The sequence below is a fragment of the Ictidomys tridecemlineatus genome, chromosome 11, assembly GCF_052094955.1.
Source record: "Ictidomys tridecemlineatus isolate mIctTri1 chromosome 11, mIctTri1.hap1, whole genome shotgun sequence".
Classification (NCBI taxonomy): Eukaryota; Metazoa; Chordata; class Mammalia; order Rodentia; family Sciuridae; genus Ictidomys; species Ictidomys tridecemlineatus.
In genome coordinates, this window is record NC_135487.1 from 102069788 (window position 1) to 102096642 (window position 26855).

The 26855-nt window shown below is 33.0% G+C and overlaps 1 protein-coding gene across 2 annotated transcripts in view; it reads left to right on the forward strand.

The window, feature by feature from the left end:
* The window catches only part of Stxbp3 (syntaxin binding protein 3), a 66742-nt gene that overhangs the window by 17262 nt on the left and 22625 nt on the right, over positions 1-26855 (forward strand). For both annotated transcript variants that reach the window (XM_005338062.4, XM_013364149.4), the window contains 8 exons: positions 1610-1686; positions 4756-4834; positions 6135-6238; positions 10942-11096; positions 14101-14191; positions 17768-17892; positions 22060-22155; positions 22291-22348. In XM_005338062.4, coding sequence (XP_005338119.1) covers positions 1610-1686; positions 4756-4834; positions 6135-6238; positions 10942-11096; positions 14101-14191; positions 17768-17892; positions 22060-22155; positions 22291-22348 — 785 coding nt within the window. The remainder of the gene's footprint in view (positions 1-1609; positions 1687-4755; positions 4835-6134; positions 6239-10941; positions 11097-14100; positions 14192-17767; positions 17893-22059; positions 22156-22290; positions 22349-26855) is intronic.

Here is a 26855-nt window from a genome sequence, read left to right on the forward strand (position 1 = left end):
TAGACTTTGTTATTATTGAAGACCTTTTTTTTTTTTAATGTTTTTTAGTTGCAGTTGGACACAATATTTTTTATTTATTTTTATGTGGTACTGAGGATCAAACCCAGGGCCTCACACGTGCCAGGCAAGCTCTGTATCACTGAGCCACAACCCCAGCCCCCCTGAAGACCTTTCTTTATCATTTAATAGATATACACTTTCAGTGAATTGGAGAAGTAATACTTTTCTGCTCTTGTTAAACAGATATTTCATTTTTACAGGGTTGTACCTGTACATTATTCACCAAATTATAATATTATGTACAGCACAGGATGACTGTTAGATACTTCATTTTGAGTATTAACCACTAGAAGTAAATTTACATTGAATCTTAATCATTTTGGGGGAACTGTGGGGATGGAACCCAGAACTTCAGGCATGCTAATAATTAGTATGTGCTCAACTAGCAAAATTCACCCCAACCCCCCTGAACCTTAATCTTTTAAAAGTAAAAATCATGGTTGTTGGAATTGTATAAAAATTACAATTTCCTACCTAAAGTATTTGAAATTTTCTTTGGAAATTTTCTTTGATATCTAATAACAAACTGTACATTAGTAATATTAATTTAAGAATGAAAAAAATGAAATCACCATATTTAAGAGAGAAGTCCAGGGTGTGTAGGGTTGTAGCTCAGTGGTAAAGCACTTGTCTAGCATGCACAAAACCCCAAATTCAATCTCCACTACTGGGGGAAAATAAAGTCCAACAGTAGCCTTCATTGCATGTCACATATGTTGATTCTTAATAGTCCTTTGCCAATACAAGTCTTGAAATATGGTTCTTTTGATTTATAGGATACTTTTAGTTTTTTTTTAAGAGCTTTAAGTAATTTGACAATTAGAATTTGTTACATTCACTTTGTTTTATTGTTGAAAAAATATAAATGTTAGTATGTGGTTTTAAAAGATTAGTGTCCTCAATTTTAAAATACTCTTTCAAAATAAACAGGTATGGTGCCCCATGCCTATTTTCTAGCTACTCCAGAGGCTGAGGCAGGAGGATCAAAAGTTTGAGGACAGTCTGTGCAACTTAGCAAGATCCTGTCTCAAAATAAAAAATTGAAAGTTAAAAAGGCATGGGGTTGTAGTTTGTAGTTCATGATAAGAGCACCATTGAATTTAATCCCCAATACTGAGGAAAAGTACTCATAGTGTGGTTATAAGGTTTCATAGATAATATATGTAAAGTCTTTAGTGTAGTATAACTGGTATCATATTTGCTATTATAATAGAATATTTTTAAAGAAATATATTTTTAATTTTTAATGCATTTTATTTTTTTTTCATGGCATATTCTTTGCTTATGCTGGTAAACCTACCTATGAAATCACTGTTTTATCTTTTTTTCTCACAATGAGAAAGCAGTGCAGCCTATGATTTAGACTCAGGGAAGACACACTTTTATGATTTTTTAAAATTTACCAAATGAAAAAAAAGCATAAACCAAGTGTGTATAAATGTGTTTCTCTATTATTGTAAATGGAAAGTACAGTAAAATTTATTTAAAATTTGTTTCAAATGCATAAATATTTGCTTGTATAAAGTGACCTTTTTGTTATTGTTGTTAGTTGTGGAGAATATTTATAAGAATCGTGAACCTGTCAGACAAATGAAAGCTCTTTATTTTATCACACCAACATCAAAAGTGAGTATATTGTCTTTAAAAAGTGGATTCCTGGGCCCTGGGTATATCTCAGTGGAAGAGTGAGTTCTTAATATATATAAGGTACTGAGTTCAATCCCCAGCACAAAAACTGTAAAATGAAAAGTATATTCTTTAGTATATAAAATAAAAAAGTATATTTTTCAGTATTGTCATGATTTGCTATTAGAAAATTAAAAGTAATGAAATACTCCTCTTCAGAAAAATATTTCCGTAAATTATTTTGTTTAGTAACCTTCTGTTAGAAGGTTGTTTTATTTGTTCTTTTCCCAATGGAAACAAAAATGAAAGCTTTCCTTTCTCTCATATATATATATATGCAAAATTTACTTGTATAAAGTGGTAGAGTTTCTTTGCATAATTTGTTGTTCATGCAGTTTTTATTGATCCATAATTTTGAGGAAAATGGAAATATAGATAAAAGAAATAGATCTTGTATTAATCCTTTATTTATCATTGTGACTTTCCTGTACTGTATGTATGTGTTTATGTGCATATGGATATGTCTGTATGTTTTTGTATTTTATTTCAAAAGAACTTTTTCCATTTACAGTCTGACTATATGATCTAACTCATACTTTAAGCCAAACTTAGAGCCAAATAAAGTTCCTTCCTTTATTCGGAAAGTATCTTGAGAATGTATTTTCCAACACCTCCTCTTACTCATTTATACCTAGAATATTCATCATTTGGTGATCCCAATTTCATTTCACTTCTAACTCTAGCAGATGATAGGGAAAAAAATCAGATAATCAATATTACTACTGGTACAAAAGGGGTTTTAATGGCAGTTTATAATTTATCCATGATATAATTCCACAGAAGAAAATTCATGATTAGAGAAAAATGCAAGTTAAAAACCACTGTTGTTTCTGATGTACTGGTGCACACACACCTGTAATCTCAGCTACTTTTAGAAGGTTGAGGCAGGAGAATTTCATGTTTGAGGCCAGCATGGGCAACTTAGCCAGAGACCATTTCTCAAAATAAAATTCAAAAATGCTGGGAATGTAGCTCAGTGCGAGGCTCTGGGTTTAATCAATCTCCAGTACTACAAAAAGCAAACCATTCTTTATGTAGCAAATCAGTCAGTCAGTCAGTCAATCCATCCATCCATCTATCCATTCATTCATTCATTCATTCATACACACACAGTATACATACAGACAATATCTGTGTACATATGTATGTTACATTTTAGCTATTTTATCTGTTAGTGAGTAATGAAGCAGAAACTGCCATATACTGTTAGTGGAAATACAGATTGAGATAACCTTTTTCAAAAACAATTTGCCATTCTTTCTTAAGAATCTTATAAGGATGCTCTATATTTTAGAATTAATAGTAAGAAAATAATCATATAAATGGTCAAATAAAGTTCCTATGAATAAATAAGACCAGGTAAATTACTAGAATTAATAAAACATAGAATGAGTAATTATTAAAAATGAGGTTTGTGGGAATTTTTCATGACCTAGGAATTCACTTTTAATATTAAATGATAAAATCAGGATATAAGATTATATATTCAATAAAGGATTAAAGGATTCAGAGAAGATGGTGCTTGGATGTGCCTCCCCTCCCTACCACAGCCAACTGAAGTTTCTCCTCTTGTCCTGAAACAAATGCCTGCTGGGTTCTATAGGCCTCTGTGTATGTGAGGCATTGGGGTTCTTGAGAGCTCTGGTAAAGAAACATAGTGTGAGACTTGCATCCTCATGAACTGGGAGTACTTGGAGACCAACACAAGAGTTCCCAGACAAGGATCCTAATGTGACAGATTTCAGAAAGAGTTTGCTATAAGAGATCTGTAAATTCCAGGGTAAAAGTCAATTGCATGTCTCAGAAAATCCCTAGTGGTCTATATACTTTGGTGGTTTTGCTGTGGAATGAGAAACCTCTTTGTCTTCCTTCTGTTGTGGAACTGCTCTATTTAGAATTTTTCAACAACTAAGTCTAAGCCACAAGTGAGTTGACAAAAGAAAAGTTGGCAGCTAAGTTGTCTAAGATACCAAAGAGAGGAAGTTCAGTGAAATGAAGAAAACACACAGCTAGCAAAATCTAGCTGCTTGAAGAGAATGCTAATCTAAACAGAAAAAAAATAGTCTACATAAAGAGAGTCTAGTATAGCACCTTAAATAGTTTCTAAAGCTCAGAGTGTGATTTCTTTAAATTTAAAAAAAATTTTTTTTTAGTTGTAATTGGACACCATGACTTTATTTTATTTATTTTTCTGTGTGCTGCTGAGAATCAAACCCAGTGCCTCACACGTGCTAGGCAAGTGCTCTATCACTGAGCCACACCCCAGCTCCTTAGAATGTGACTTCTTAAACAGTCCGTTGCACTTTTGAAATATGGATTAATAAGCTGTAAGATCAAAATGGAATGTCTTTAAGAGAAAAAAAGTCGGGGAGATCATGAGGAAAAGATAAAGATCCATGTGATCTAACAGAAGTACATTTTGGGGATCTTCAGAAGTAGAAAAAGGAACAGAGACATAATAAATTCATCCAGATGATTTTCTTTTTTAAAATGACTACATACTACCAACCATATAACAACTGCCTATATTACCTGCTATTCCTCCTCGAAGTCATCTAACAAGCTTTGAGCTTTTAATCACATGACAGTTTTAGCTCCTACCTCACCATCATGCTCTTTAAAACTTCTGTCATAAGTCTTGGTGGTTTCATTATCCATGTAGATGATACTTCTAGTACCTTGGCTTTTCATTTCCTTGGTCTGTTATCTTTCAATAATATTGTCTCCTGTTTTGCTTCAAGCTTAGTTCCTAGACTTCTACATTGCCAATAAAAGCACCTTGTTCATGCATATTACCTTACTCTTTGTTGCCTATTAGCTGTCACTGGCTAGAGAACTTTGTATCTGTAAAAATCAGTTTATAAATTAAATTTTTAGCCAATAAAGTTTTATTTTATCGTTGAAATAATTTTAGTTATTTCAAAAGCTAGCATACTGTTTTTAAAAAAAAAGCCAGCATATTTAAATTAATATTAATAAAATTTGTATTAACATCTAACCTGTTTTAAGTCTGTAGATTGTTTCTTACGAGATTTTTCAAGTAAATCAGAGAACAAATACAAAGCAGCATATTTATACTTCACTGACTGTAAGTATCTTTTTAGAAGTTATTACTTCATTGTTTAAGATCCTATTAATTTTAAAGTGTCTGCTTTTTATACTGTTTAGATACTAGTGATTTTTTTTTTATCATTAATCAGTTTCAATTGAGGATTTGATTACACTATAAAAAATAAGAACCTTTGGGACAAACAGCCATCCATTTCTCCCAGTAAGAGAGAAAGTCTGTTATATTTATGTTCAAACAAAGGAAGCTAAAGTATTATAAGAAGTTCAAAGACACATTTCCGTTTTATGTTATGTTATATAACTATATTTTCAAAATAAAAATACCATGTATTCAGTTAAGTCTTGGTCTCTACTATTAGAGATTCCTTACTTTAAGGAGCATATAATTTTCCTTGCCCAGTAGTAGTTTTTTTTATAAGGTCATATCATAAATATTTGTTATTTAAGTAACTTTATTATACAGATCTTCATGATATGAAATTGATAAAATTTAATGAATGTGAACCTTCTTCTAACTTACAGAATCCATCTTTCTCCTCCTCCCTCCTTTCCCCATCCTTGTTGATGCAGATCTAACCCAGGGCCTTATACATGCTAGGCATTGTTCTACCACTGAGCTCTATTCTTAGCCTAAACTTAAGACTCTTGAGACTGAAACATATATTAAAAGGCATTAGGAAGCCAGGCATGGTGGCACATACCTGTAATCCCAGCTATTCAGGAGGCTGAGGCAGTGGGATCATAAGTTCAAGGCCAGCCGAGCATTATAGTAAGACCCCCATCTTAAAAAAGACATTAAGAGCCAATGATTTTTATCTCTTATCAATCTTAATAGTTTATTATTGATATTGCATCCTAGAATGGTGAAATTATGGCCTCTTAAGTTTTAGAGCTGACTAGTTAGAATCTTAGAATTTCTGGACATTAGAAAAGTTTCTTTAATTCAAGGAATAATTAACAGTTTGTGTGGCATTGTATTTCACTTACTGGCCAACCTGGAAAAGTAAAATTATAAGCAGTTCTGAAAATGCCAATTTTATTAAGTCATGAGTTTGGATGTAATTTTCCTTTCTAACAATTTTAGTTTGCTCTGTTAACAGATCTCTAGTAGAGATTATGGTGAGTGTGAATGGGAGAAAATGGAGTTTCTGTTATAGTTCTTTTGATTGAATATACTTGTCTGTAAAGAACACTTACAGTAGATTACTTTGTGAAAGCCATTAATTATATATAAAAATATTCTTAAATGTTGGGATGATTTATTCAAAAGTAATAAAGAGTTAGATGGAATTATGTGCTTTAATTTTTTTTCTTCTCAGTTTGCCCTGATACTCTCTTTAATAAAATTAAGACATCTTGTCCCCCCAAGTCAATAAGAAGATGTAAAGAAATAAATATTTCCTTCATTCCACATGAATCTCAGGTACTTTCTCTTTTTTTTAAGTTCATAATGGATTATAAATTTGATTTTATGAGTTTAATAATAAAGCATATTCTAAAGATGTTTTTATTTATTATTTGTGAACTTTGTGCCTAATCCATAAATAAGGACTCCCCTTGATACAGGGAAAAAAAATGAGCAAAAAATTGGAATATGACATTAATAATGAACAAAGGAGACTTAAGTTTCATATCTGCCACAAAGTCAAATTACAGCCTTTCTGGATTATGAAATCAAGAGATTTCTAAGCATAAATTTTTGTTAGATAAGACCAGAAAAACATTTGTAGCCATTGTGGTATTCAAACAAATGCTGCCGCTTTTTTGGGGGGTGGGTACTGGGGATTGAACCCAAGGACCTTTACCACTGAGCCACAGCCCTTTTTTTATTTTTTATTTTGAGACAGGGTTTCTCTGAGTAGCTTAGGGACTCCCCATTTGCTGGGATTATAGGCATGTGCCACCACACCTGGCAAAATCAAATGTTCTCTAATAAATTTTTAATTTATACAATAAAGGTTTTCTATTCATTTTGCCTTTGGAATAGTTAATAAACTTTTGATTAATAATAGTAATGGTTAGCTGAGTGTGTTGGTATACATCTATAATCACATCTACTCAGGAGACTGAGGCAGGAGGATCACAAGTTTGAGGCTAGTCTGGGCAACTCAGTGAAGCTATATCTCAAAATAAAAAGGACAGGTGATGTAGCTCAGTGGTAGTGCCCTTTTCTAGCACGTGTGAGGTCCTGAATTCAATCCCCAATACTGCAAAATAAATAAATAAATAGAATAATAGTAAAGATGATAATAATAATAAATTTTGTATAATACCGTGTGTCCAGTACTTTCTTGGATGCTTTAATAAATTTAATCATTTAATTCTTCCAGTAGTTTTATGAAACTATTTTAAAGATCAGAGATCAAAGAGGATAATTTATTTAAACAAGTCACACAGCTAATGAATTATTCAGGTTTATTGTGCTCTGTTCTTTGTGTTTGGATTCTAGCATTTTACAGAATTGAAATTGTTAGTTCAATTTTATTTGGAGCTGAGAGGTTCATTATTGAGGTATAGAAAGGATCCTAGATAAGGGATTTCTCTTTGAAGCAGTTGCTTTTTTCAACAAAGATCATGATCCAAATTGAAAACTGTTCAGATATCTGCTTAGCATTAAACTGTTTTTGAGAAGTTAGCTTTATGCTTACTTCTTTAATATGACATGTAAATTTTAGTATAGAATGAAAATAGGTTTCCTAAAATCATGTGGGATATAAGCAGTAGCATAAGTATTATAAATGTTTCCAGAACATCTTGTTTCACAGCAGATAAATATAGTTTTAGCCCTACAATTCATTAAAATTCTGCAATTGCTATATTTGAAGGAGGGATTTATGTAGATATCTGACTAATTTGATAGTTTATGGCAATAACCTATCTGCATGTATACAGAGAAATCTCATGAGAAGTTTTTACTCAACCAGTATTTGTGAAATGTTATGATTTTATAAAGTCTTTTTAATTTACTTCCTTGATAAAAATCTTAAGAGAATTTGCTTAATAAGTTTAACTATTTTGGAGAAATGACAGAATATATGGGATTTTTGTTTGCTTGAAATAAAGATATAAATGAAATATTGCTAAGTGCTTTGCACTATAAGCAGAGACCTCTGTGAGCATTTATCAATATCATGTTCAGTGGACATAATTTGCTAGATTCAAAGCAGTCTGCTATGAAATGACAAGCAAAATATGTTACTTACCCTCATTTGAATACTATAAAAGAGATACAAATTATTATGTAGCTTCAAAAAACTACCAATTATGATTAGGTTCAACTGCATACAACAGAAAATCTAAACAACAAGAAAATGTGTTGGTTTAAACAACAAGAGAATGTAGTTTTTGCTAATACTAAAGAAAGTGGGAAATAATTTATATAAAGCTTATATGCTGACTATACAGAATTGTCAGGAACCTTGTCTCCTAGGCATGGCCCTCATGATCCAAGATGACTATAGAATTATTTTTTTTTTAAGATAGAGGGGAGAGAGAGAGTTTTTTAATATTTATTTTTCAGTGGACACAACATCTTTATTTTACTTTTATGTGGTGCTGAGGATCGAACCCAACACCCTGCACATGCCAGACGAGCGCATTACCGCTTGAGCCACATCCCCAGCCTGACTATAGAATTATTATATTCTCATTTGAGGAAGCAGGATGAAAGAGAGAATGAAGGAAGAGTTGTCATTTATATTTTATTAGCCAAAGTTTAATCGTATATCTAAGTTCATGGAGTAGTCTTGCCTGAACATATATTGCTGTTCCTCCTAATGAATTGGAGTATAGTTATTGAAAGGGAGAATATGTTTGTGGGGGAGGCATCTCACAGTTTGCCACAGAAAGAGAGATTGGGAAAACATCTGAAGAATGGATAGAATTTCATAAAGTAGTAATGAAAAGGTAACATTCTATAAGATGGGAATCTAAATGCAAAGATATGGAAGCAGAAAAATGTAGGGGAGCAGCAAGAATACGGATTATGAGGAGCAAGAGTATGAAGGCTCTCTCTAGTTAGGTTGGGACTATATAATAGGAGACTCCCACCAAGTTTAATGACAAAAACTGATGGGGGACTGGTCCTAAAGTTTTTAAGGAGAAGTAGAATCCTAGAAGTCAGACAAGATCAGGTATGTTTAGGGTAGGATGGCCATAGACAAGAGGCCCACAAGTCAAAAGATTATTGAGGAGCAGTTGATAATGTCAGATATGATAGTGCCTCAAAGAAGTAAAATTGAACATGTAACACATTTAGAAGTTAAACTGAGGACATCCACATAATTTAATGAGTCAAGGGATCAAAGAAAGATCTCTTTCGCCTTCAGAAAGTTTAAGGTAAGTAATGTTCTCACATATACATTAAGGCAAGTAGATGAAAGCACTCAAGAAAATGGGAGAGGGCTAAAAGACATCTAGGTGGAAAGTCAACTAGCTGAAGAGTAGAGGAAGGCAGGGGATCTATAATTAAGAAACTAGTTGTGAGTCATAAAGATGAAGAAATATGGTAGTGGTCTAAAGGAACTTTTAATGATGGTGCTAGAAAGTGGAAAGGAAGAAGAGAGTGAGGGATAAAGAAGAAATGTGAGTATAGAATGAAAACCAGCCCCTAAATCCTTTTTGATGCACTGAAATATTAAATGGCTTGATTTAAACAGTATAAGATCCTCCTCTGCAATCTCAGTTCGTTATAGCAAAGATTTATTTCTCATTCATGTTATTGTCCATTGTAGTTTGCCTGGACTTCTGCATTTTCTACATTCTGGGACTAAAACTGAAGGGATGCTCTGGGACATAGCAGAGGGCAAAGAGGAAATATTGGAACCACACAGTGGGGTTCTGTTGTTGTTGTTGTTATGGGTTTTGTTTTAAGGTTTTAATTATTTGTTTTGCAGTGCTGGGGATCACACCTAGGGCCTTACACATGTCAGGCAGGTGCTCTATTATTGAGCTATATCCCCAACCCCACACAATATTTCTTAAAGCTTTTTTGTCTCTATATTCACATTCTAATGATTATAGCCAAAACTGCCATCAGTGGGTAAGAAATAGGGAGAAGCCTTCTAAGGCAGGGCAATAAATACTTTTGAACAAATAATATTTACTGCAGTGGGATAATATACTATGAGAAAGTTACAGTCCAAGTGTAGGGTGCTTGTTGATAAATTAATACAGCAATATAACCCTTGGGCAGCACAAAAAGAAGTGGATTGGCCATAGCTGAATCTCAGTCCATGTTCATTCAGGCTGCTGCTGCTGTTGGTCATGGTTATGTTCAGAGAAATGAATGGTTTCCAGAAGGAAATGAATGAATGTGGAAGGAAATGCAAGGTAGTTTATTCATAATACATTATTTAACTTATACTATTTATTACTTGCCTGCTCTTACACCTGGTATATTATTATTATTTATTAATCCCACCGTGTAGTTTAATGGGGAATTTTCAGTACTGATAGGGAGCTGCTGCCTTTGTATCTTCAAATAGTATAATAATAACAAGCCTCCAATCCAGTTTTTTTCTATATCAGTAAATGCTTTAGTTAGTCAAATGGATGAATGTGTCTGTAAGGATTCATTGCATTATGATAAGACTTGTTTCTGGCACAGTGGCATGTCATTTTGGAAAATATTTATCTTAGAGACATGAAGAGTCTAAAGAACTGAAGACATGTCAACTGTGGGAAATTTCTAGGTTTTTCTCTAATGGGCTAAGATTTTTAATCTTTGATATGTAGGCAAATTTTGGCTTTGTTGTATTTCTTTCTACCAGGTATTAGATTTTTATTTTAGTTTGACTACCTCAGATTCCTTCATCTGTTGCACAGGTAGTGAAAAGCAAACTGTACAATCTCTTTATGAAACAAGAATTGAAGGAGAGAGGTAGTCTAAGCAGGAAAGGAGAGTGAGAAAAGAAATAAAGGATGAAATCAAGATGACAGAATGATTTGATTGAGGTAAAGACACAGTTGTTTCAGGAAACAGCATGGTTAGTGCAAGTATTTTTTTCTTTAATGCCTCAAATCACAATTGCATTTCTCTTTTTTTTCTTCTTTTGTATTTTTCTTGATACATTTTAAAAGTCAAGTCTCTAGATTGACAGTATAACTTTTTTTGGCTTAACTTAGGTGTATACTCTTGATGTACCAGATGCATTCTATTACTGTTATAGTCCAGACCCTAGCAATGCCAATGGAAAAGATGCCATTATGGAAGCAATGGCCGAGCAGATAGTTACAGTATGTGCCACTTTGGATGAAAATCCTGGAGTAAGATATAAAAGGTAAGACATAATAGTGTTTGTGCATTTTATGCTTCTCTTTGCTGTCCAATGTAGAGGCAAGGGATATCTCTTGTGACTTTTTTTTTTATTTTGCAAAATGTATTTTTCTTATATATTTACCATGCTCTGCATATAGGAAATCTAAAATTTAAGGCTTAAATTTCAAATTACCTAATATTTAGTAATAACCTCTGTTACTGAATTTTAAAGCTTAAACTTGGTACTATTTATAGACATGGTTTTTCATTGGTTTAAGGAATACTTGAGGAAATGTCTTTATTTCATATAGGGAATAGACTTACATTTTTTATGTCTTATCATTTTTACTCTTTTGGGGATTTTTTTTAAGAGAAGGCCTAAGTTTCATGCTATATAACTTTATTTTCTTCTTTATGAAAATGAGTTTACTGTAAAATGTTGTAATTATTTGTATATGGCTTGATAGTTCATCCAAAATGATTGTACCCATTTAACCCTACCAAGATAAAACATACAGCATTAATAGCATCATAGAAGCCCTTCTCATGACCCCTCCCAGTCACTCATCCCTGTTCTTCCTAGAGATAACCTCTATCCAACTGCTAACATATAGTTTAGTGTTTCCTGATTTAGAACTCATATAAATGGAGTCATGATTTGTCTTTTAGCTCTTCACTCAACATTGTTTTCTAACTCATCCGTGTTGCTGAGTGTCACCAGACAACTTGGGTTTTATTTCTGTATTTGTTGTTGTTTGTACTGAGGATTGAACCTACAGGTACTTAACCATTGAGCCACATCTCAGCCCTTTTTGTTTTTTATTTTGAGATAGGGTCTTGCTAAATTGCTCACAACCTAAGTTTTTTAGGTTGGCTTTGAATTTATAATCCTCCTGCCTCAGCCTCCCAAGCTGCTGGGATTACAGGCATACACCACTGCACATGGCATAAATCACTTTTTATACAGGCTGCTTTGCGTATTTAATAAGTATAAAACCTAAAGGTTCAGCCGAATGCAGTGATGCATGCTTGTAATCCCAGCAACTCGAAAAGCTTAGAGAGGAGGATGGTATGTTGAAGGCCACCCTGAGCAACTTAGCAAGACCTTGTCTTGAAAAATAAACAAGACTGGGGAGGTACCTCAGTGGTAGAGCAGCCGTGGGTTTAATCCTCAGTGCCAAAAATAAAGTAAAATAAATAAAATAAAAAATGAGCTTGATGGGGCTGGGGTTGTGGCTCAGCGGTAGAGCACTTGCCTAGCTTATGCGAGGTGCAGGTTTGATCCTCAGTACCACATAAAAATAAATAAATAAAAGGTATTGTATCCAACTACAACTAAAAAAAAAATTAAAAAAAATAAAATATTGGGGGGCACATGGGAGGATTAGATGAACTCTAGATGGGGCAAAGGGGAAACAGGGAAAGAGACGGGGGTATGGGCATAGAAAAGACAGTGGAATGAAACGGACATCATTACCCTGAGTACATGTATGAAGACATGAATGGTGTGACTCTACTTTGTGTACAACCAGAGATATGAAAAATTCTGCTCTGTATGTGTAATGTGAATTGTCTCAAATGCATTCTGCTGCCATGTATAACAAATTAAAATTTTTTAAAGTTGTAAAAAGAAGAAAAATGCTTATCTTAAATAGTTCTTTTTAAAATTTAATTTCCTATTTGATATTAGGATGATAATATAGATTTATGGCTGGGGATGTGGCTCAAGCAGTAGCGCGCTTGCCTGGCATGCGTGTGGCCCAGGTTCGATCCTCAGCACCACATACAAATAAAGATGTTGTATCCGCCGATAACTAAAAAATAAAAAAAAAATTTTTTAAAAGATAATATAGATTTATAATTGTATTTTATAAATTTGTATTTTACTTCATGTTATAATTTTGGAGTTTTATATTGGAAATGGATTAAGTATTTAGTTTCATTAATTTGTGATATGAAATGTGAACACTGTGACTTAAAATTATAATTCAATAACTATCTTCAAAAATAAAATAAAAAGAGCTTGGGGTGCTGGAGTTGTAGCTCGGTGATAGAGCGCTTGCTTAGCATGTGTGAGACACTGGGTTTGATTCTTAGCACCTCATATAAATAAACAAAACAAAGGTTCATTGACAACTAAAAAAATATTTAAAAAAAAACTGGGAATGCAGCTCAGAGATAGAGTGCTCTTGTGTTCAATCTTTAGTACTCCAATAAAAATTTAAGAATTGAGAATGAATTATGAAATAAATGTCCATCTTTTTTAGATGTTAATGGACCTTTATTTTATTCATTTATTCATATTTGGTACTGAGAATCGAACCCAGTGCCTCACACATGCTAGGCATGTGCTATACCACCAAGCCACAAACCCAGTCCCCTAAATGTCCATCTTTAGGGAAATGAATATATAGAATCCAGTGTAATCATATGATGGGATACTAAATGATATAAAATGAACAGATGTTGTATATGTGTCAATAGATGTTGCACATGCGTGCGCACATGCACACACATACACAAATAACAGAAATGACAAAGGATACACTGAAATTTGTGGTAATGGTGCCCTTGAGTGTTGGGATAGAGACAAGTGAGAGAACTTATCAGAACTTAGGTGGGGGATAAAGGGAACTGCAACTTATATGTAATATTTTTTCCCTGTATATTGAAAAAATCTGAGACACAGATGATAAGATTTGCATTTGTAAATTCTGGATAATGTAAATTATGTAACATTTGATTTATTATCTGAATTTTCCCATGCTTATAAAATTTTTCATTTTATAAGTAGTTTGGTTTCATTTTAGAATTCAACTTTTAAAAAAAATTTTTTTAGTTGTAGTCAGACACAATATCTTTATTTATTTTTATGTGTTCATATGAGGATTGAACCCAGTGCCTCATATGAGCTAGGCAAATGCTCTACCACTGAGCCACAACCCCAGCCCAGAATTCAACTTTTTGATATGTAAAGTATGTCTTGAAAGAAAAATAATTGTTTGAATATTCTTTTCCAATTCTAGTAAGCCTCTAGATAATGCCAGTAAACTTGCACAGCTGGTTGAAAAAAAACTTGAAGACTACTACAAGATTGATGAAAAGAGACTAATAAAGGTAATGTATAAAAGGCAAATAGTGACTCTACATAAAATCTGTATTATTTCTTTATAAGCCAAAGCAGCTTGTTCATTCATTTTCTAGTATTGTTTTGGGAATCATTAACATAGACTTCCAATACTGATTAAAGAATCATTAACAGAGAGTGCTCAGTGTGGTTTAGAGGGGAAGATATGGGCTTTGAAGTCAGCATTGTGTCCACAGCTTGACTCTGCCATTTAGTTCATAGTTATATTAATTTGGGCAAATTATGTAACTTTTCTGTACCTAAGTTTTCTTTTCTAGAAAATAAAAGCTAAGAGAATACCTGTTTTTTAAAATAGTTTTAGTTGTAGATGGACACAGTAATTGTATTTATTTATTTTTATGAGGTGCAGAGGATCGAACCCACTGCCTCATATGTGCTAGGCAAGTAAGTACTCTACCACTGAGCCATAACCCCAGCCTCAAAGAATACCTATTTTTTTAAATTAGTGAGAGAATTAAATAAGATAATACATGTAAATTCCTTAGAATAATGTTTGCCATTGAGTTAATATTTAATAAATATAAAATTTCTGCTTTTATGAGCTATGTGACCTTGAGGTTTTTTTTTTTTTTAATCTTTTAAATGGATGAGATAATAAGTACCTTGTTTGATTGGTATAAGGATTAAGTTAACATGTAAGTATTCAGCACATATGGAAGTTTAATAAATAACAACTATTGTAATAAAGATAACATAATGTAATCAAGGCTAAGGATATAGGTCAGTTAGGAGTCTCCTGCCTATCATGCATGCGGCCCTGGATTTGGGTCCCCAGCATTGAAAAAAAAAAATGCAATTAAAGATTAAAGTTGGAACCTGGGGAATACCAGAATATAGGTGTGGTTAAAGAATGAAGAGCCTGCGGAAACTGACAGAGGAGGTGCTAGAGAGAGGCCATATTTAATAGCTACAGAAAGAAAGAAAGGAATTGTCCATAGTTTAGGAGAGAAGATATTTCAGGAAACCATCAAATGCACTGCTATGTAGTATGTGGAATGAGAGAAGAATATATAGAGTACAATGGGAGCATGGATTGGGACTTACTTTATTCTCAACTGGAAGCTTGGAAGGCATTCTAGATGAAGAGGCCCTTCAGGTTCAAGCATGAATACACCAGGCTGAGGCTGTAGCTCAGTGGCAGAGCACTCCCCTAGAACAGGTGAGGCACTGGGTTCAATCCTCAGAATCACATACAAACAAATAAGTAAAGTTTAAATTCTTTAAAAAAGGAAAAACAACATCAACAAAACTCTTTAAAAAAAAATAAGAATGAGTACACCATAATAAAGTAGGAAGTCTGTTGCATGATTTTCTTGCAAGGAATAGGATTCCTTAGGTTGAGACATAGAGAAAAAGGCAAAATTAACAACTAAACAACTTGCCTGGAATGGAGGATGTAAGTTTAGGTATGGTGTTAGTTGCTTTTATAAGTTTTTGGTTTGGAGGTCCAGTGAAAGCTGTTATTCTGGTTGTTATGAAGATAGAATGACTTCATATAAACAGTATACTAAAACTTGTTGAATGAAGAGATACACTAACAATATATTAGTAAATCTGTTTAATCTTTCATAATTTCAGTGAAAAAGTGGCAACATCCACAAAAAACAAATTTGTGCTTTCTATTCTAAGTAATTACATACTCTTCAAAAGCTTGATACCTTTTATTCAAGAACCTGATAAATGTTTCTTTCTTAAAATCTTTCCTGACTTTTCATGCCAAGCAATACTTCCCCTACATACTGTCATAAATCCTAAGCCCTGATATAGCACTTAGATTGTATTTTTTCTGATTGACCTTTCCAAGGACTTGTAGCTCATATATATTAAGAACTTAATAATTGCCAGGCAACGTGCTAAGTGTTTCATGGTATAAATGTATTTGATCTGCACAACAATCTTACAAGGAAGATGTTATGTGATAATATTTTGTTTTATGAAGAGAGAATTGATATATAACAGGCTAAGAAATTTATTCAAGGTCGTACATCAAGAAAGTGATCAAGGGCTGGGGCTGTAGCTCAGTGGCAGAGCACTTTCCTATCATGTGTGAGGCACTGGGTTCCATCCTCAGCACCACATAAAAATAGACAAATAAAGTAAAGGCATTCTGTCTATCTACAACTACAAAAAAATAAAAATAAAATAAGAAGAAAAGTGACCAAAGATAAATTCAAATCCAGATCTGATTACAAATGCTGTGCTCCTAAATAGTGTACATTACCATCTCAAAGTTTATTAAGAGTGATTTAGTCATCTTTTTGTCGCTGTGACCAAAATATCTGACAAGAACAACTTAGAGGAGGAAAAGGTTATTTTGGCCCACAGTTTCAGAGGTCTCAGTGTATGGTCATATTGCTTTGGGCCTGAAGTAAGGTGAAGAAAAGCAAAAGGGCATGAAGAAGATAACTTCTCAGCTGGTAGCAGCCAGGAAACAGAGAGAGAGGTAGGGGCCAGGGACTAGATAAACCCCCAGAACTGCACCAGTGACCCTACTTTCTCCAACTAAGTCCCATCTCCCAGTAGTTCATTTAGCTGTCAGTGGATTAATTCATCAAATTGTGGAGCCCCAGGACCATTCATTGCCTAAAAGCCCTATCTCTGAACCTTTCTGCCTTAGGGATCATGTTTTCAACACCTGAGTTTTGGAGGGGACATTCCAGATGATAAGCCATAACAAGGAGTGAATTGTAATTTAAGTACATTTATTAAAGTTTAACCTATATGATTTACTTCTGCCTGATATATGTAAATAAATAGAAAATGTTTATCTAATGAGTTATAGTTATCTTTTATTGCTTTGAATAATAAGCCAAAGAATTTACTACTTTTGAAAATGACATAAAAGCAATACTAACAGTGACTTTTCCCAATACTTATTTGTCATTGAGTGATTAGTGCTGTTTGTGAATTAACAATGTCTTTGTGATTTATCATCTTAGTTGGCACCAATGTATTTTAAATATTGTAATGATTAAAAGCACAATCATTGGAATAGAACCAACTTGGATTTTAAACTCCGTTGTGTGATTTGGACAAATTATTTAACTTTAAGCCTTAATGCCACATTGTCAAGTGGAGATAACAGTATCTGTCTTACAGGGTTGCTACAAGAATCTGAAATATTTTGAATAGTAAATTAAATAATGTATGTATTTCTTACTTAGCAAAATGTCTAATACAAGAGCTCAAATAGTAACTATTCTTCATAATTACATCAGTTTTAGTGTTTATCAAGTTGAATTCTTAATAGTTAGTGCAAGCTAAATATTACTTTTTTAAAAGAAATGTTGAAAATATTAAATGTAGTATTTTAATCTAAATATGAATATGTATTTTTTCCATAATGTACCACTCAGATTTTTCTTGTCTTATTATAACTTCACTCTTTGAGGAAATTAACCATGTGTTTTGTTTTGTTTTATTGTATATTTTTGGTGGGGAGGATCAGAACTTAGGAAAAGTCTGCTTTTATTTTCTAAGTATATTAAAAATATGTTCCCCCCCAAATTAAAATTTCTTAAGATAAATTTATCTTGTTATTCTAGGGTAAAACTCATTCCCAGCTCTTAATAATTGATCGTGGCTTTGATCCTGTGTCCACTGTCCTGCATGAACTGACCTTTCAGGCAATGGCATATGATCTACTACCAATTGAGAATGATACATACAAGCAAGTATAACTTGAAGGGCATATAAAGGGCATATACAAACAGGATAGCATATGAGCATTTAATGATTTATGAAGGATCAGAAATTTGAAAAACTTGTAAACTTTCTTATTCAGAGACTACTTTTACACCTATAATCATAATCTTTTTAAAGAACGTATTGACTTTGTCAGCTTTTTGAATGTGTTTACCTCCTTAACTAGTCTACAGCAAAGCTACATTTAAACAGATAGAATTTGGATTTTTTCATTTATGGTAAAAGTAAACATCAAGCTCACTGTTATATTTTTGGAAGCAGAAATGCTATTCAAAATGGTTTGGCAGTGATTATTCTGAATCATACACCCAAAAGTGTCTTGTCAATGAAATGTATTTTAAAAAATTAAGATATAAGAAAACAAAGTAGGATGGCTATTAATAATAGACACAGTTTTTTACCTACTCTTAAACTTAATTTACTTAACCTTGATATAGCATATTTACCTTAAAAGTAATATCAGTTAAAAAGCTAATGAAATATGAATAGCTTTTCTATCATGCAACCATTTCACTTATTCTTATATATTATTTATGGGTATGTGTATGTATACATTAAATATGTTTTTTCTAATTGGCATTTTCAGCTAAGATTTACTATTTGAGTATAATAGTAAAAATGAAAATTAGTCTTCTGAAATTTTATGTTTAATTTTGTAGTTTTATTAAAAAGATACGAACAGCTTTCTTCCCAGTACTGAGAGTTGAACCCAGGGCCTTGTGCGTGCAAGGCAAGCACTTCACTGAACTACATCCCCAACCCTTTACAGTCTTTGATAATTATAGTATTTAATAATTTTTCTCAAATATTGGTAAAATAATTTTGTATTTTCTATTGTATTTTTAATTTGCATTCTGGTCACTCATATATCTGAATTTTTCTGTGTGATTTGCGTTAATGTTAGTTAACAGAAAAAGCAATATTTTTCTAATATGAAAGTCATTTTTAGCTGTTTACTTAGAATTTTCTGAAGGAGTATTATTTACCTTGGTTTTTTATTTAAGTCTATAAAACTGTACTCAAGAGATTTAAAAATGAATTAATAAACTGATGGATAATAAAGAATTTTGACTTGTAAATAATATAGATATAAATTCTAACCTTGCTTTTAAAATATATATCTCTATAGGTTTGCTGGCAAGCACGGCAAGATTTAGTTTATATTTTTTGTTGTTTTGTTTTTGTTTTTGTTTTTTTAAAGACACATGGCCTTTCCCAGAATCAAAAAAATTCACAGATTAGCATAAACTCCAGGTGTTCTGTCACAATTTGATTGATTGATTGACTAGAATACTGGGTATTGAACCCAGGGGCACTCAACCACTGAGCTATAGCGCCGGCCCTTATTTTTTATTTTAAGACAGGGTCTTACTAAGTTCCCAGACTGGCCTCAAATTTATGATCTTCCTTTCTTAGTCCCCTGCAGACCTGGGTTTACAGGTGTGTGCCATTGCACCAGCTGATCCTGCCCTTTTATTTTGTATTTTTTATTTTTGAGACAGGGTCTTGCTGAGTTGCTGAGGCTGTTCTTGAACTTGATATCCTCCTGCCTCAGCCTCCCTGAGTAGCTGGGATTACAGGTGGGTGCCACTGTTCCCAGCAGTTTTCTTTCTTTCTTTCTTTTTTTAAAAATATAGGACATGATTTATTATTAAAAATAAAAAATATTTTAGTTACCTCTGTGTTGCTAAATCCAGAAGTCAGTTTTTATAGCCTCCTTCCTAATCCTCCATTCTCAGTATTATAACGTTGTAGTATTCAGTTTTTGGAACTTATCCTTGTTTATATTCTTTCAGAAGCACATTCATTCCCAAGATTTATCTGTTCTTTGATCTCAAATTTATGTCTATTCTAAACCTTCTTCCTGAACTTGAGATTTATATATCCAACTGCCTTATTGAATATCTCATACTTGGAATGTCTAATGAACATCTTAAACTTGTATGTCCAAACCTGAGCTCCTGATATTCCACTTCATACTACTTTAACCAGTTTTCCCAATCTTAGTAAATGGTGGGTCCAGTCTTATAGTTACTTAAGCCAAAAATTTCAGTCATCTCTCACATTTTAACAGCCAGTCAAGTTCAAAAACGTTGGATTCATTGGCAAATCTTTATGGCTACATTTTCAAAACATATCCATAATTAAAGCTAGTTCAAGTCCATATAATTTTTCCTATGGTTTATTGTGGTGCGCTTCTAAATGGTGTCTATTGCTTCTTCAGCCCATCTTCAGTTTCCCTTCAACACAGTGTTTAAAAAAAAAAATCTTGGTAATACCTAGGTCAGTTTGTATGAAATCACTTCTCAAAACTTTTAAATAGCTTCCCATTTTCTTTCTTTCTTTCTTTTTTAGTTGTAGATGGACTCAATTCTTTATTTATTTATTTATTTATTTATTTATTTATTTATATGTGGTACTGAGGATTGAACCCAGTACCTCATACGTGTGAGGCAAGCACTCTGTCACTGAGCCACAATCCCAGCCCAAGCTTCCAATTTTCCTCACAGTAAAAGATAGAGCCCTTGCAATGGTCTTCAAGGCCATCATTTATGCTCTCCCTCCATTATTATTTGACCTTATTGCCTTTTACTTTCCCCTGTGCTCCCTTCATTGTAGCTAGATTCACCTCCTTGCTGATCCCCCACCCAAATTTTAACAGAATCAAAATGATCAGTAAATTCTGAATATCCAGATTCTTTTGTTGTTCTTAGTCACCTCTTTAAATTTACTCTTAAGGGATTGTCATTATCTTTGAGTATCGAGGCTTGCTGATAGATTAATCTTTGTAAATCACTTAAAAGTCAAAGGTATTATGTAACATTTCTATGTGTCATGTCTTGCATACATTGGAAAAAAAACAAAAGTAGACAGATGTGTCTTAGGATATATGTGTATTAATGTGCATACATATAAATAAAGATGTGGGCATAAAAAGGGGTATTATTTAAGTACAAAGTGGCATTTTAAATGACAAAAGTGCCCCCTGTCCTAAGTGCTGTCTTGTAATAAAGCACAGCCATTTAATCTTTGGGCATCTGTAATTAAGACCACACAGGTGAATGATTTTAAAGGTTGGACCTATAATTTTTTTGAGCTGCAGAAATTATTGTATTCACATAGCAGACAACTACAGGTATTGTCTGCAGTCCGAGCTAGGAAAGCTTAATGCAGTCCTTTCTAATTTTGGCTTAAGGAAATTGGCAGTCCCAAGGACAATGGATTCTTCCCAAGTTCCTCAAATGGAAAGAGGGTTACTAGAATAAAAAGGGAGAAATTCCATTAGGAGAAGCTGTTTTGAATCTCATTTTGAGTGCTTTATGAACCCCTTGAGTTGCTGGTCACTTAAATAGAACTCATTAAAGCTATCATAGTGTTTTTATGACTATTTTAGTCTTTCACTTCTTTTCCCATTCATTAAAGAAGATATAAGTTACAGGATTGTGGAAGAATAAAGAAACAGATGTTAAATGTTTGTGAATTTTGTGTCAACTCTGAAATACCTTCAATAGGATTACATTGGGGTGACATTTCTATTCTTAATGTATATTTAATAGTTGTGCTATGATCTATTAACACATTGTAATAGTGTTTTAAGCAGTTAGAACACAAATGGTTAGTATATTCAGTCTTGTTCTTAAAGTTGTTTGTAGGACATTGAATTTTTGCTTTGTAAATTTTGTAAAATTTTGCCAAACTTTATAAACCTAACATTTAAGAATAAAAATATCTTGCTAGGTACAGCAGTCTGATTTTTAATGAAAGGATAGCAGTATGCTATACGTGGTGGCACACCTGTAATCCCAGTGACTCAAAAGGCTGAGGCAGGAAGATCACAAGTTTGAGGCCAGCCTCAGCAACTTAGTGAGGCCCTGTCTCAAAATAAAAAACAAAGAACTGGAGATGTTTCTCCATGGAATTACCCCTGGGTTTAATCCCAGGTCAAAAAAAATAGCAATGTGCCTTAGTTTTGAGTAGGTATTCATCTTGAGTAGGTATTCATTTTCCTCCTTTAGTAATAGACTGAGTATATTTACTTTTCAGTTTTTCAAAAGTATTTTTCATGAAAGTGTTTCTCCCACTTTTATGGGAAAAAAAAATCCAAAAGTTTTTTGCATTTGTGTTCCTGTAGATACAAAACAGAAGGAAAAGAAAAGGAGGCAATCCTTGAAGAAGATGATGATCTCTGGGTGAAAATTCGACATCGGCATATTGCAGTTGTACTAGAGTATGTGAACCCCTTTTAATTTTTATTTCATATTTCTTAGGTATTCAATATGTTGTAGTACATTTTATAAATTTAAAATAGTTCTGTAAAAATATTCCACCTTAGAAGTTACAGAATTGTTTCACAATTTTACAGGGAAATTCCAAAGCTTGTGAAGGAAATTTCATCAACAAAGAAAGCAACAGAAGGAAAGGTAAGCTCTTTTCAACTTTCAAAATAATGGTAAAGGTGAATTTTAAACTTTGTTGAATTTTTGTTTTATTTATTTAAATTTCCATTTGGGGAACATTCTAACACAGAAGTCAAGAAAATAAACACCTATGTACCTAAGTCTCACCAAAAGTTAGCATTTTGGGGCTGGGTTGTGGCTCAGTGGCAGAGCACTTGCTTCACACATTTGAAGCACTGGGTTCCATCCTCAGCACCACATAAAAATAAATAAACAAAATAAAGATATGTTCATGTATAGTTAAAAATTTTTTTTAAAATACCATTTTGTCTGTCTTGCTTCATTAAAATTGATTTTAAAAAGGTGATTTAGTCAATTTCAGTTTACTGTTGGGATTTTTATACTGGAGTATAATTTACAGAAGCAAAGCACACAAATTTTTTTTTTTTTTTTTAATTTTTGGTATTGAAGACTAAACCTAGAGATGCTTAACCACTGAACCATATCCCCAGCCCTGTTTATAGTTTATTTTGAGACAGGGTGTCAATAAGTTGCTTAGGGGCTGGGGATGTGGCTTAAGCAGTAACGCACTCGCCTGGCATGTGTGCGGCCTGGGTTCGATACTCAGCACCACATACAAACAAAGATGTTGTGTACACCGAAAAACTTAAAAAAAAAAAATGTTAAAAAAATTCTCTCTCTCTCTCTTTAAAAAAATATATAAAAAATAAATAAATAAGTTGCTTAGCGCCATGCTAAGTGGTGAGGCTGGCTTTGAACTCATGGTCCTCCTGTCTCAACCTTCCTGGGATTACCAGTGTGCACCACTGTGCCCAACAAGTACACAAATCTTAATGTACACTGGATAACTTTTTACTGATGTATATACCTATTAAACTACCACCTAAATCAAGATTAAAAACATTTCAAAAAGTTCTCTCTGCCTTTTCCCAGTCAGCAATCTGCCAGAGGTAAACTATTCTGATTTCTATCACCATAGATTAGTTTTGCCTTTACTTAAATTTCACATATATGGAATCTTATGGTATATGATCTTTTTGTTTGGCTTTCATTTAGCATGATGTTTTTGTGATTTACACATTACATCTTTTCAATAGTTCTTTCATTTTTGTGTAATAGTAATACCATTTTTATAAATATACAGATATACTTTGCTTAACAACAGGGATACATTCTTTGTGAAGAAGCTTGAACCCCAGGGCACTCTACCTCTGAGCTACATCGCTACCCCTTTTTAACTTTTTATTCAAATGAGGTCTTGCTAAATTGCCCACAGTGGGCTGAGGTGAACTTGAGATCCTCCTGCCTTAATCCCCACCCCTCAGTAGCTGGAATTATGGGGTGTGTCATGGCACCTGACTATAGGGATACATTCTGAGAAACGTGTCATTGGGTGATTTTTTCACAATGGGAATATTATAGAGTGTAGTTATGCAGACTAAGATGGGTGCATAAGTAGGTAATATAAATCTTCTGAGACCACCATTGTATGTGTGGTCTATCATTGACCAAATCATTTTATACAGTACATGACTGTACTGCACTTTGTTTATGTGTTTGTATTTCTCCTTTTGATGGATATTTGGACTGTTTCCAATTCAGGCAAATTTTGAACAAAGCTTCTCTGGATATTTTTGTTCATATTTTTTAGAGAATAGATGTCCTCTTTTTCTGGGATATGTTAAGAGCAGAATTATTAAATTATAAGGAATATACTTAGCTTAACAAATGACAAAAGATAATGCCAAACGTTTATAAAGTATTTGAACCAATTTACACTCCTGTCAGCAACATATAAGTGTTCCAGTTGCTCTGTATTCTCACTATTCCACAATATTTTCAGGGTTTTTCCCCTTGCCAGTTAAAATTTTCAACACTCAGGAGGCTAAGCAGGAGGAGTGCAAGTTCAAGGCCAGTCTCAGCAAATTAGCAAGGCCCTAAGCAACTTAGCAAGACTCTGTCTCAAAATAAAAATAAAAAGGGCTAAAAAATTTGCTCCCAAGATGTAGGCTTTCTATTCACCTCACAGATTGTCTCTTTTGCTAAGAAACTTTTTAGTTTGAGTTCATCCCATTTATTGATTCTTGCTTTTAATTCTTACGCTATTAGGAAGTTGGGTCCTAATCCCACATGATGACGATTAGGGCCTACTTTTTCTTCTATTAGATGCAGTCTCTGGTTTAATTCCTAGTTTCTTGATCCACTTTGAGTTGAGAGATAGGGGTTTAATTTCATTTTGTTGCATATGGATTTCCAGTTTTCCCAGCACCATTTGTTGAAGAGGCTATCTTTTCTCCCACAGAGGTTTTTGGCACCTTTGTCTAATATAAGATAATTGTAATTTTGTGGGTTAGTCTCTATATCCTCTATTCTTTACCATTGGTCCACCAGTCTGTTTTGGTGCCAATACCATGCTGTTTTTATTCCTATTGCTCTGTAGAATAGTTTAACGTCTGATACAGTGATGCTACCTGTTTCATTCTTCCTGCTAAGAATTGCTTTAGCTATTCTGGGTTCTTACTGTATTTTTAACTTATATTTCCCTTATGTTCTTAAGCTTATTGGCTGTTTGGATATCCTATTTTAAGAAGTGCCTGTTTAAGTATTATTTCCGTTTTTAACTGAGTTGTCTGTTTTTCCTACCAATGTGTAGAAGATATTTTCTGGATGAAGTCCTATATATAAGTCTTTTCATAAACAGAAGTTCTTAATTTTTATCAGTTTTTCATAGTGCTTTTGTGTCTTGATTAAGAAATCTTTGCTTATCACAAGATCATTAATATATTCTTCTGTGTTTTCTTTTAGAAGGTTGATTAGCTTTTACAAATCTATAATTTACTCAATAATTTTGTTGTATATGTGAAGTAAGCATCTAAGTTCATTTTATTTCTATATTAAAAAAACAGTTACTCAAGCACTATTTATTGAAAAGACTGTGACCATAAATGCCTAGGTATATTTCTGATCTCCAGTTCTTTTCCTTGTTCAGTGTGTCTGTCTTTGTGACAATACTGCCCTGTCTTAATGTACTTTGTATTAGTTTTAAAACTTGATATTGAAAATCTTTCAACTTTTTCAGGATCATCTTAACTTTTTGTAACTTCAGCATTTTTATGTATATTTTAGATTCTGCTTGACAATGTCCACAAAAACATTTCCCTGAAATTTTTATTAAGTTACATGAATTTGTACACCAATTTGGGAAGAACTAATAAAAATATAAAGTTTTCTTACTCATTGAAATGGAGTATAGCTCCATTCATGTGGCTCTTCTTTAATTTCTCTTAGCATTGCTTTATAATTTTCATTATAAGAAATATTGTGCATTTTGGATTATTCCTAGGTATTTGATTTTTTTATGTTATTATAAATGGTAATTTTTTTGAACTCTGTTTTATCAGTATATATTTGTATATTGACCTTGAATTCGGTGACCTTGCTAAATTTATTTTTTAATTCTAATGCTTATTTATAGATTGAATTTAAAAAAAATTTTTTTTATAGTTGTACACAATAACTTTAATTTATTTTTATGTGGTGCTGAGGATCGAACCCAGAGCCTTGCACATGTGAGGCGAGCACTCTACTGCTAAGCCATAACCCCAGCCCTTGAATTTTTAATATGTACAATAATGTCATCTATGAATAAAGAAAATTGAGTTTATTCCTTTCTGGATAATCTTTATTTACATTAAACTATTTTTCTTAGTAGTTAATATCTCCTGCCTCTGGCTCATACCTCCAGTATGAAGTGGAATAGAACTGGTAGTAAATATCCTGTCTCATTCCCAACCGTAGAGGACATGTGATCCATGTTTTATTATTGAATATTATGTTAGTTTTAGGTGATTTTAGTTGTATCCTATGAGACTAGAGTAGTTCCTTTTTATTCTTAGCTTGCCAGCAGGCTTCTTTTTAAATTTTTCTTCCCCTTTTGTGTGTGTGTGTGTGGTTTTTTTTTTTTTTTTTGACTGGTGCATTATAGTTGTTCATAAGAGTGGAATTTGTTACATATTAGTACATGCGTATCATATAACAATATAATTTCACCAATACCCCTCTTTGCTTTTCATGAGATCACTATCCACCTTTCTTTTCCTTTTTCCTCTCTAGCTTCTACATATGAGAGAAAATCCTTGACCTTATAAATTTGGCTTATTTTGCTTAATATAATGGTTTCAAATTCTATCCATTTTCTGCTTACAGGTTTTTAAATGTGTGTGTATGTTTGTGTGTGTTTTGCTGGGGGTAGAACTCAAGAACTCTTACATTCTAGGCAAGCACTCTACCACTGAGCCACATCTCCTATACCTGTTATTTTTCTTTTAATAAGGAAACGTTGGAATGATTCAAACCTTCTTCTTCTTCTTCCTTTTTTTTTTTTTTTTAATTTGTACTGGGAATTGAACTCAGCAGTGCTAAACCGCTGAGCTACATCCCCAACACCCCTTTTTTAATATTTATTTTTTAGTTATAGGTGGACACAATGTCTTTATCTTACTTTATGTGG